Source organism: Centrocercus urophasianus, unplaced genomic scaffold (assembly GCF_019232065.1).
Source record: "Centrocercus urophasianus isolate 14NV4802_14NV808 unplaced genomic scaffold, USGS_Curo_1.0 seq_58, whole genome shotgun sequence".
NCBI lineage: Eukaryota > Metazoa > Chordata > Aves > Galliformes > Phasianidae > Centrocercus > Centrocercus urophasianus.
This window is the reverse complement of record NW_024885177.1, coordinates 509,683-521,115: the sequence shown is the minus strand read 5'-3', so window position 1 is coordinate 521,115 and position 11,433 is coordinate 509,683. Positions and strand designations below refer to the sequence as shown.

General features: G+C 47.5%; 1 protein-coding gene across 2 annotated transcripts in view; it reads left to right on the top strand.

Annotated features, from left to right (window-relative positions):
• The first annotated feature begins 283 nt into the window (after positions 1-283).
• The window catches only part of PPP2R2A (protein phosphatase 2 regulatory subunit Balpha), a 34,005-nt gene continuing 22,855 nt past the window's right edge, over positions 284-11,433 (top strand). The window contains exons 1-2 of one of the 2 annotated variants that reach the window (XM_042836142.1): positions 284-365; positions 1,872-1,946. In XM_042836142.1, the coding sequence (XP_042692076.1) occupies positions 299-365; positions 1,872-1,946 (142 nt within the window). In that variant the 5' untranslated portion in view covers positions 284-298. Of the gene's footprint in view, positions 366-1,230; positions 1,283-1,871; positions 1,947-11,433 lie in introns of those variants that run through there. The other variant, XM_042836144.1, reaches the window with a different exon arrangement.

The window sequence follows — 11,433 nt, the reverse complement described above, 5'->3', positions numbered from 1 at the left end:
GGGGGGGGGGGAGGCGGCGGTGGTCGGGCCGCGACAGCGGAGCCGCCCCCGGGTCGTCGGTTGCCCGGCCGGCCCCGCGTCCCTTCCTGCCGGCCTGCCTGAAAATGGCACGAGGGAGCGGCGGGGAAGTTGGGCGCTCTGCCCGCCGCCCTCCCGGCCGCTTGGCGCTGGGGCTGCGGGCGCAGCTCTGCGAGTGACGGGTTGTAATACGGGAACGCGGGCTTTCGGGGCGTCCCTTCTCATCGCTTCTCTGCTCGCTCCCCGTTTCGCATCCCAGAGCGCTCTGTTGCTGCGTGCGATGAGGGATCTCTTCCTCCTCACTTTTCCTGGCAGTTGCGTTTGGAAACGCGTTCCTTCTCCTGCAGGTTGCATCGCCCTTCCAGCGGAGCGAGGGCGGCCGTGCCGGTTTGTGCTTCGCCTCTTCCTCCCTCCGCCGCTCTCCCACGCTCCGCCCTCCTCTTTTTGTTTTATTAAAAATAAACGGAGAAAATGCCACGGTTCGAGGTAGCCGTGCGAAAGGCAGCGTTTCGCCATCGTGCAAAGAGGGCAGTGATTGATTTCTCTTACAAGCCGTCACCTCTTAGCAGCAGGCACCATGGCAGCGTGGAATGACGGAGGAGGAGGTTGGAGAGAAGGAGGAGGAGGAGAGCGGGTTGTGCGGGGTTGGGGGGATGTGGGTGCAGCCCCGTTGCTGCTAAAGGCGTTTTGGCATCTCTGGCATAGCTGAGTGCTGGTGTAGCCTTCACCGGCTGCGTGCTTTGCTTCACTGTAATCCTTCAGGAAGGAAAGCAGAGCGAGCAGCAAGCGCCCACCGTTTGCATTCAGCATCGCTGAAGCGCTGGGTTGCCTTTGGAAGGACAGCTTTGAGCTCCGGATTCCCACCTCTTTTGCTCTTTTTTTAACCCCTCAGATGGATATTGGAGAGGGGTGAAATCCCTTCTACATTCTTTGTTGTGCCAGGAGCGGTTGCAGCCCTCTGGATTAACGTGTAAATGCCATCTGTTGCTCAGGCTGCTTGAATTGCGTTGAGGAAAAGTTCCATTTTGACATTGGCTTGCCAAAAAAAAAAAAAAAAAGCAAACACAAATGGTGAGGCAGCAGGGCAGGCCCATGTCAGCCCCTTCCTGTGTGTCCTCAGCCCGGCGGTGATTTGCTCAGAATGCAGTGCAAAAGAAATGGGTGGTGGTTTTTGTGCGTGTTTTGGTTCAGGGTTCAAATGAGTCGCCGCCTCCCACCGGGGCAGGGATGTTCCTGAAGTTTTCTCTCCGATCCGTGTTCTATGGTAGTAGAGCTCGTTACCTCGCATTGCTGCTTTGTGTTTCTGCTGGGGTTTGCTGCTTTTTTTAAGCTGATAATTGCTTTCATTACTGCTGCTAAGAGAGCTAAACTTGTGGTAGAATTATTTTCTTTAGCCTTCAGCACGTAAGTTCAGCTTGGGGCTTTTGGAAGGGGAGGGAATGATTAGCATGCTTGGTTTGTGTCGATTGAAATGTTCTCAGAACTCAGAGCTTTTCTGCCGCTTACCAACCAAGTTTTGTGTGTGCTGGGAGAGGGCTCTGATTTCTAAAGTAGGAAGCAGCTCTCTGAAATAGGATGCTGGTGCTGAGTGCCCGCTGTGGGTTTGGTGCCAGCTGTGTGAGCCCTGCGAGCTGCTCCCGTCCACTTCTGCCTCTGCTCTTTCCCTCTAAATCTGCTTTGGATGCCAGCAAACTGCTGAGGACGAAAACAATGTCTGTAAAGGGAAAAGGTGGGGAGGGGCGGCTGTGCCAGCCCCGCTGCTGAGGAAGTGGGTGTGAGCAGTGTTGTCTGAAAGCTTCAGTTGGCGGCTCCTGCTGCGCTGGGGGGTCTCATTTTTGTATTGTGTTTTTCAGGAGCTGGAGGAGGAAATGACATTCAGTGGTGTTTTTCTCAGGTGAAAGGCGCTGTGGATGATGATGTAGCAGAAGGTAAGAGCAATCTTTCAGAGTATCTTTTTTCCCCCCCAGCTTCCTATAGCTGCTCTTCAGATCTTAATCTTTCCAATCTCAATCATATGCAATTTGGGTACAGCAGATGGACACTTATGTGTGTTCAGAGCCCTCTAGTCAGGATCAGAGCACACCAGCAGGGTTCTCCTCATGCTTTGAAGGACTCCATTCAGCCTTCTGAAGTGCTCCCTGTAGCTGTTTTCCCAAACTGTTAGATTCCCCATCACTCAGCTTTTGCTTTCTGCTGTTCCTGATCTGCAAAGTGGGGCACGTGATGCTTGCGTTCCACAGGGAGGTGGTGTAGCAATTAATTAATGTTGGTATTCTTTGAAGATCCAGGTATTTGATAAAGATGGAGTGACTTTTCCCGGTCTCCCCAGCTTCTATGAACCAGAGGAGGATGAAATCAGAATATTTTGTGTGCTTGCTTACCTCGAAGCTGATGGGGGGGTTCTGTGTTAGAAACAATACGGAAACTGCGTAAATACACCGCAGCAGGGCTGGCAGTGACAAGTGTCATCTCTTAGCAAGATGGCTGCTTCTGATAGAGGCTGCACGAGATGTGCTTGCTGTTACCTGGTCGGGCATCCTTGGAGGAGTCCCACTTGCTGTGTCCTGGTCGTGCTGTGGGCAATGCTTCTGCATTCCTGTCTGCTTTGGGAAAGTTCTGGACTTCTCAGTGCATTTGGCCACAAGTTTGCATGATACCACCTGTAAGATCAGGAGGTGTTTTGTTGTTTTTTTTTTGTTTGTTTGTTTTTTTGCAGGCAGTTGGCCTTGTCAATTATGCAGTTTGTAACTTTTCTTTAATGATCTCAAGTGCTTTGACTTGCTGACAAGTGAGATGAATGTTGGGTTTAGCAGGGCAGTAGCTGCAGTTCCCTTTATTTCTTCATTCTGTGTGATTCAGATGAATTTTAAAAGGCAGAAAATAGGAGTCTGATTTTATTTATTAGCTACAGCATGTGGCAGACAAGGTGCTTTAAAAGGCTGCTGTCACTTTGTGAGCTGAAGGATGGCCTTTGGAAGCAAGAAAACTGCAAGTTTATTTTAAAGCTTAATTTAAGAGTTTTTGAGAAAGTATCTTTAGAGGCACGAGCTGTGAACTACTGTTAACAGCAGTCAGTTTTTCCTCTGATCGAGTTTAAATTCTCTAACCCTTATTTTTATTGCATATCAAGCTAAATCCTCAAGGTGCAAATACTGAAAGAGTGATGGTTGTGTGGCAGATGCTTGCAAATAATTCTTCATTAAAACAGACACGCTGACTGCATGTAATAGTAATGAGCTACGGTAGTGGCTTTTACAGGGATGTGGGAAGGCAGGAGTCAGGAAGCAGCTTGTCCTTGGCTCCCTTGCTGCTGCAGGGCTTCGTACTTTGCATCATGAGAGGTGACTGCAAAGCTTTCTGCTTCCTGGCGGGTGAGCTGAGTTTGTGAGCCCAGGTGGAGGTCAGGGCAGCCTCTGCTGCAAGGGAATGAGCTTAGCTGCCTTCAGTGCTGGCAAGCCAGTCCTGATGCTCTCCAGAACGTTTTTTGGAGTATGGAATATATAGGTTTGTGGTTCTGTGATCCAGGGAAGAGTTCGGTGTCATTGCCAGCTTACAGTGCAGACCCCAGAGCTTCACTGCACTGCTGGACTTCTGATGTGTGTGTCTGCATCTGCATCTGACCCAGTGGGGTCTCGGAGTTGGAGTTACAGTTGGTTGTAATCTGTGGAGCTGAAGTTCTGAGCTCTTCTGGGTGTCTGGGTCTCAGGATGCTTGCTGGAATTCATTGGGAACTGGCTGTCGTAACTGTAATGCAGTTTTACCTTCCATGCAATCCTTGGGGTTCCTGCTGAGCTTCGTAATGTTTCCCCATAATGCTGCTGTAAAAGTTAATAGTGCATCAAGCTAAAACTTAAACCTTTTCTTTTTCTAAGTTGCATTTCTGGCTTTAAGTTAGATTCACTTAACAAGATGGAGCCTTGTGTAGCTCTTGTAGAATTAGAGCAGCAGTTTTGCATGCTTCTGGTCCTCCTTCAGAATACCAGCAGACAAGTTGTCAGTGGCTCTGAGCCTGCTCTGACCTTTTTCCCTCCCCTGTCTGCTTTCTTGTGGCAGGCTCCACAGCCAAACCTTAAGAAAACGGTGCTGTCTGAAACTTCATTGGTCCTTTAACTGCTGTGGTCTGCAAGCTAATGAGTGTGGCTCTGCTCGCCCCTATGGGTGAGGGCAGTGCCAGTTTGCCAGTGCCAGGGTGTGGGTTTCTGGTTTATGGAATGGCATTGGAACTCAAATTTAGAAAGCTGACTTTTGTGGAATACTGAAACTTCGCTCACAGAAAGTGAAGGGGGAAAAACAAAACTGAAATGGAAGGAGTTTCACTGTCTGTTTTCTTCCTGTTCTTAATAGAATGTTGGGATGTTTAAATAGAAAAGTTAACGTAAACCAGGGAGTGTCAATCAGGAAAACTGCATCGGCTTAATTGCAGCAAGCAGTAAAGTTTAACCCAATAGTCTCCCTGAAACGTTGGCTATAAGTAAGCCAAGGGAGAGCAGTGACAATACGATAATAATAGCAAACCAGTAAAGTTTGTGGAGAATGCTGGTTTGCAGCTTCCAGCACGTCTGGGTGAGGTGTGAGCTCCTCGCCTTCAGCAGTAGGAGCACCTGCAGCTCTTCAGGTGCTTTGGCTCCTCCTGGGTCGGTGTTGGTGGGTTTGATGGCAGAAGCACAAACTGTCATATGAGACAGTTCTTAATTTTTTGGCTTTCTAGGTGCAGTGTGGTGGGTGGATGTGACAGTGTTTCTTTGAGGGATGGAGGGAAAAGGAGGGGGAAGCTGTTACTAAAGCCTGAGGAGTGAAGATGGCCGTGATTGTTGAGGGCCTTTCTGTGCCACTCTGCTTTGGCAAAGACTTTACGACTGGAAGGGGCTTGGTTCCATGAGGAGCAGTGTAGAAGAGCCTCTCAGTGTGTATGGAGCTTCTCTTTGGTCGTAAGCTTTGGCCTGGCTCTGTCACATTGAGGTTAGATGCGGAAATTGGGTTCTGAGTTTGAAATCTGAGCGTCAGCTTCATTAGGTTTTTGGGTGTTTAATTCTAGCTGATGGAGTAAGGCTGCCTTTTTTGTCGTGTGGCTGTCCATTGTGTCAGGGCAGGGGGATCGCAGCTCCTGCTGTCTCTGCTTCTCAAACAGCAAATCCATTGCTCCACAGAAGCCTTCCTCACTTCTCTACTTTACCTTTGTCTTGCTGGAGCTCAGTCCTGCTGCACATGTGCTCATCTTGTTCTGTCAGTTCTGGAGGATCCAGAGCCGGGACACGAGATCAGGCAGAACTCTGCTGGTGGTGAAAGCAGAGACTGCAAGTTCTGTGGTCAGGGTGTTCAATAAGCTGTAATTCCTGAGTGTTGTCCCCTCGGTGCCATTGCTGTTTCACTGCAGGTAAGACTTAACTGTCCAGAAGTGCTTGAAAGGAGGCATAACCATATTTTCTTAGAAGTCTCCTTTGTGGGAATGGCTGCTGAAAAGGACGAGAGATTTTCTTCTGTTTCTTTGTTGCATGGTTTGTTTTTGTTCTTCTGTTAAGTTCTCCAAGATACAGCATGGTGGCAGCTCTGCTTGGAAACAGCTTAGGAACTGTAAGTCTAGACTGCCTGAAAACTGGATGCTGGCTTAATGGAATGAGTTCATACTTCAGAACAAATTAAGTCAAATTTGTTTAATTACTTGGCAGAGGGAAAAGAGTCAAGCTGCTCTATCTAAATGTTCTTTCAAGTGTAATCCAAAGATACGTAAAAGTCTGATAGTCTCCGTCCAAGGCTGGAAGCCAGGAACTTAAGTCCTAAGCTTTGGCCCTGAGTGATTACCCATCATCTCTGACAAGTTGTTTAACTCCTCGGTGCCTGGGTGCTGCTGCTCTGATGCTGGTCTGTGCTTCTTTGCTGGTCTGTCGCTTATTTGTGTTTCTTTATGGTGCTGTAGGCTGTTGCAGTTGGTGACATGATGAACAGATGAAGTCCCTGACATTTCTGTCCCTGAACAAATCGCATGTGGTCAGAGATAAGAACAAGGCTTGACAATTCTCTTGTTTGGGAATGCTTTCTCTGTTTGATTCTAGGTATGTTACAACTTTCAGTTGTAGTTTTGTGTTTATTTTTGGCTGACTTCAAATTGCAGAGCAGCTGTGCTTCAGCAGTGCTGGTGATTTGCCTTCAGTACACCAAAATAGCTGCCATTAACAGTGAGGAACACTGAAGTCAGGAACGGGAACTGCTGTAAAGAGCAGTTTACCACCTTGTGAAGTTTGTTATCTTCTGGCTTATCAGAAAACTTTCTCCTTGTCAAGTCGCATCTGTTAGTACTGGGGTTAGAGCTGCAGAACCTCCTCTGTGCGGCTGTGGCGCATCCTGTTCTGTTGGCTTGGCTGCTGACTGACTCTGGATAGGGGGATGCTGCTGGGATCCTGGGGAAGGAGGGCTGCTACCCAGCTGGGCTTGTGGGCAGCACCCAGAAGAAACACAGTGGCATTGTTGTGGAAGCAGTGGCTGGGCTGTTCTGCAATAGGCGCTGGTGCAGTAGGAGGGGAGGAGGAGTTCTTTCTCTCCCAAAAGATTGGGGTGCAGTTATAGTGAGGAGCTGAACTTCGGGGGTTGACTGTGCCCATAAAGTAGCGTTAGTTCAGAAGAGCGAGGACTGCAAACAGGTTTAAATGGCAGCTTGAAATGTCTTGGCAGTCATGCTGACCAGTGTTGTGCTATTTCTTTCTGTGGCATTCTGCTGTTCTTGGGATCTTTTGCACTTCATGCTCCTTTTCCTGTCTGATTTTTAGTTTATTCCTGTGTCGTTAATATAGCAGTTAATGATCAGACAGCAGCCATACAAAGGAACACAGCTCTGCTGTCTGGAGGAGCCCTGTCAGGATTACAGCTCTGTGGCTTTGAATTTTAAAGGTGCTTCCTCCAGGTTCTCTTTTGGTTACTTCTATCCTCACAGTGGGCTTCACAAAACATGTGCAGAGGAGAGCTAAAATCAGGAGAGCTTCTGGCAGATGCAGTGCTGATGTAAGAGTTAAGAGCTGGGTGTTCCTAGCTGTGCTGTTTGCCTTTCTTTTTCTCCTGCTGTCTTCTGACTTGCCTATTTAGGCCATGGCTACATGTTTGGCAGCATTTCTGCTTAAAGAGGCACTCCTTCCCACTTTGCTGGCACCAGCATTCATGTAACTGCACAATGAACTCGCCTGGGAAGCTGATCCAGCTGAAAAATGCTTAAAACTGTGCTTTTGACTGGATTCTTTCTCAGCTGAACTGAACCCTGATCTGGTTCTCAATGCTGTGTGCTTGTGACAGCATGGAGCGAAGAGATCAAGCAGCTCGAGGAAGAGGAGGAACTCTGGAAGAGAGTCAGTCTCCTGTAGGACTTTAAGTACAGTCAGTACAAGACGCTGATCTCCAAGTGCTGTGCTGTTGCAAATGGTAAACGAAATGAGCAGAAGGGACTTAGAACTCTGCTGTTTGAGATGTGCTTTGTGCTGTTGGAAGGCCAGCAATAAATGTACCAACTACCACTGCTGTGGTGGTGATCCCAGGCTGGATTTTAGTTCAGTCTGAACTAAATGGTAGCTGAAACTTCCATGGATGTGTGGGTGTGCAGACACTGAGAGTGCAAAGAGAGGGAGATGAAGATGTGCCTGGGGGGCTGGGAGTGCAGAACTGCCTGGTGTGGACGGAGGAACACACTGGTGCTCAAGCTGCTTTGCACTGTGACAGCCCTTGATTTTTCCAGTCGCACACGTGTGAGAGCACACCCAGCGATGCTGTGCTCAATGCCATCCATCACTGGGATGTCAGCAGTGCTGATCTGCAGCAGAACTAGTGTGCATAGGACAGATTTTCTTCCCCCAGCATCCACACGAGCAGTGTGTGAAAAGAGAAGCCATGCTGGACTTGTTTGGCATTGTCACTGGCTTTGTTGTTTGGTTGTTTTCTTGTTATCAGTATGGTTTAGTTTCTCGTAGAAAAGAATAGCAGTTAATTGGGAGCTGGATTACTTACTGATTGCTTTACAGTAAAGCACTTGAGATAATCTAACGAACGATAATCTCTTGCTGTGTCTTATCGCTCTTAATATGATTTGAAAAACTGATCCCTTGTTTGGAGTTTTTCCTTCATCTAAATTAATGTATTATTTAGATGCTGTAGAACGAGGCTGCTGTGCGCAATTAAACCTGTGATGTCCCGTTTTACCCCCAGAAAATAACATCTCTTAGTGATGGCACCGAACTCGTTCCATGTGCTCCTTAGGAAATGCTGCTCTTGAAGCTGTTTCATTTCTATAACATCCATATATATATATATATATATATATACACATACATATATACACACACACTTAATTCTCTACTGCTTTAAGGGTATTTTCCAGACAAGGACATTTTCCAGACCTTTCTTTGTTTTATAATCCACAGCACCATAAAGACTGACCGTATTTGTAGTATAGAGAGCAACCAAGGCATCAGGGAGGTGTTGTTAGTACAGGTTGATAACGTTACTGAAGGCAACTCCTGGAGGTTTCTGTGCATGGCTGTGATTTGGATACAGAAATGAAAGTAGCTGTGAGCTTTTTTTCTTCCAACTTCTCGTGCTTTTGGTAAGCACTGGAGGAGAAATTATTAATGTGGTCAGACATCCTTTGGAAAAATGTATTTTCCTCCCAGCAATCCACAAGTGATAGCACCATTAAGGAGCCCAGCCTATTGGGGTCATGTGTTAACCCCTCTGGCAGATAGGCTTGCATCTAATTGTGGAGGAAAAAAAATCAGGGTCAGGAAGAGAGGATGTAAGAGTTGTGCTGTAAGAAAGGTTGGTTTCCCAGGTATGCAGAATGCATTTTGTTTGGATGTTTCTCCTTGTGCTTTTGGTGGTAGTGCCTTGCATTGGAGCTCTGGGAGTTGCGTGCTGTCCAGGCACACAGTTAATGCTGCGTGGTTTGACAGGTTTGGGAAATAGAGCTGTGTATGTTCAGACAAAATCAGTCTATTAAAATATTTTTTTAATCTTGAACTCTAAATGTCTGGTTCTGACAGACCCTTCTGAGAGTTGCTGGACCTCCTCCTTTTGAAACTGAAATTATCAGACAGTGTCCGTAGTGCATCTTGTATGGGGTCACTCAGAAAAAATCTTGCAGTAATTACTGTTAAGCTCGTTTGTACTGAAATGTGGCCTGGGCATGGGATGAGAAGTTAGGCACTGCGCAGCCTGAATGCTGCCCTCCAGGCTCGCTGTGTAGAGGTGGCAGCTGCTTCTGGAGGCATTGGCTGAAGCACGCATTTCTGATGGTAACGTCTTCATTCTACAGCAGCCCCTTTGGGAAGGGTGAACTGGTGCTGTTACTGGAGCAGGACGTTGCTGCACGTCGCCCAGCAGTTTTGTCACTGGCAAAGAGCAAACAGGCAGCATTTCAGTACCAGAGCACTGCCTGGGGTCGTTGCTGGCTCCCTGGAGCTGGACATAAGGAAGCTCATCCCAAACCTGGGAGTCCCTCACCTGCTTGCTTGTATAACATCCTCATCCCTCTGCTGTTCCTGAAAATCTCTGATCTAAATTGTCATCTGTGACTGTGCTCTGAGGTCACCTCTGTGCTGTTACTCAATGTTCCTGTGTGAGGATTAAGCGTGGTGATGGGGGAAAAAATGATGGCACAGAGGAGCAGCCCGTGTAGGAGCACTTCTGGCTTCACCTGCCCTCCTTGCTGGCTGCTGTCGCTGTGAAGAAGTCAGCAGGGAAGATCATGTGCACAGCCCTCCTCTGTCATGTAACCTTTGTGCTGGGATTCTTGTTGGAGAAGCCTTACTAAAGTGGAAGCTGTTTGGTGCCGTGCAATTCCTGTTCTTTTGAAACAGTGTCTCTCAAATGGGGCTTAAATTTCTTGAATAACTTCATGGTTGTGTTGTTGTTGTTTTTAAACCAAGTTTAAAGCTTGTGTTTAATTGTCCTGAGGGGATAAGAGGGAGTGAAAAGTAAGGCGATGAAAGGCAGTCATATGAGTCAGGATCCAGGGCAGTAAATCACTTCAGCCCTTGGTGCTTTGTGTTCTTTATCTGTAAGACTGGTTTGCCTGTTGTCCAAATGGGCTTCTGAAACTTCGAGATCTGTGCAGGGTGGTCATGTAACTAATTGCTCCAAACCTTGGTTTTATAGTTGTTGTAGAACTTCTCTGAGATCAGAGAAAGGATCCTAATCTATAGATAGAGGAGGTGAGATGTAAAGTAACTCCCTTAAGAATTCGGTCAGTGTTTTGTTCAGATTTGTAGGGTCCTTTTTTCTGTGGCATGAAGACCTGCCTTACAGAGGTGTTAAGATGCATCTGTTCCATTCTGTATCACCTGCAGAAGTTGTCCATAGTGAGTGAAGCTATCAGAAGTTCCTATTCCACAATCTCTTAATAGTCAGAATTGTGTTCATCTCAGCTGCAAACGCCAGCAGCACCTGTGAGCTCCTCACCACTGCCTGCAATACCTGCGTGCTGTGCCTCTTACCTACCTGAATGCAGAGGAGGGAGAGTGGTTTTCTTATTTTTATTGTCCTCCTTTTATTTTCCTTCCTTAGCAGGAGGCAGCAGATGTGTCTGATAGGCAAAGGTTTCTCACGTTCTACAATGCAGTACTTGAAGATGAAGAGCCATAGGAATTCTTGGCCTTGGCTTTTTTCCCTGAAATAAAAGCTCTGGTCAAAGAATGTATGGGAAGAGTGCGAAACAGCAGGATAGCTTCCAGGAATTGCTTTCTGCTGAACAGAAATGCCAACCAGACTGCAGAGTTCCATTTGCTCATTCTAAAAGGCAGTCAAATCCTGATATTTTCCTAACGTCCTGCTGACTTGCTGTGTGTGTTTGTAATGGCTTCAGAAAAAAGAAAGTCAAGATGCTCCCATGCTCTTAGCTGGCATTCTCAGTGACAAATCAAGGAGGGCATTGCCCAGAGGCTTCTGTTACATCCAAGCAGAACAATGGTGCAGCGTGTTATTTCCAAATATATTATTTGCAAACAGAATGAGCTGCTGGCTTTTCTGTGCTGTGCAGCCTATTGAAATTCTGGCTGCGATTCCAGCAGACTTTTTCCATAAATAGCTCTGCAATACTTCGGAACACAAACAAGCTCCTGAAAATACCTGAAGTAAGTCTTCAGAGAGGGCTGCTTGGCCTTTGATAGTGGCTGGTGCTGCGGTGTGGGTGCTGTGATGGAGGTGAGGAATGAATGCCTCCGTGGGCTGAGGTGTGGGACTGTGAGCAGGAGCTCAGAACAGTACAGGAAGGGCATGGAGCTCTTGGAACGAGTCCATAGGAGGGCCGCCGAGATGCTCAGGGGGCTGGAAGCACCTCTCCTATGAGGAAAGGTTGAGGGAACTGGGATTGTTCAGCTTAGAGAAGAGGAGGCTCTGGGGAGACCTCATGGTGGCCTTCAGTGCTTGAAGGGAGCGTATAAACAG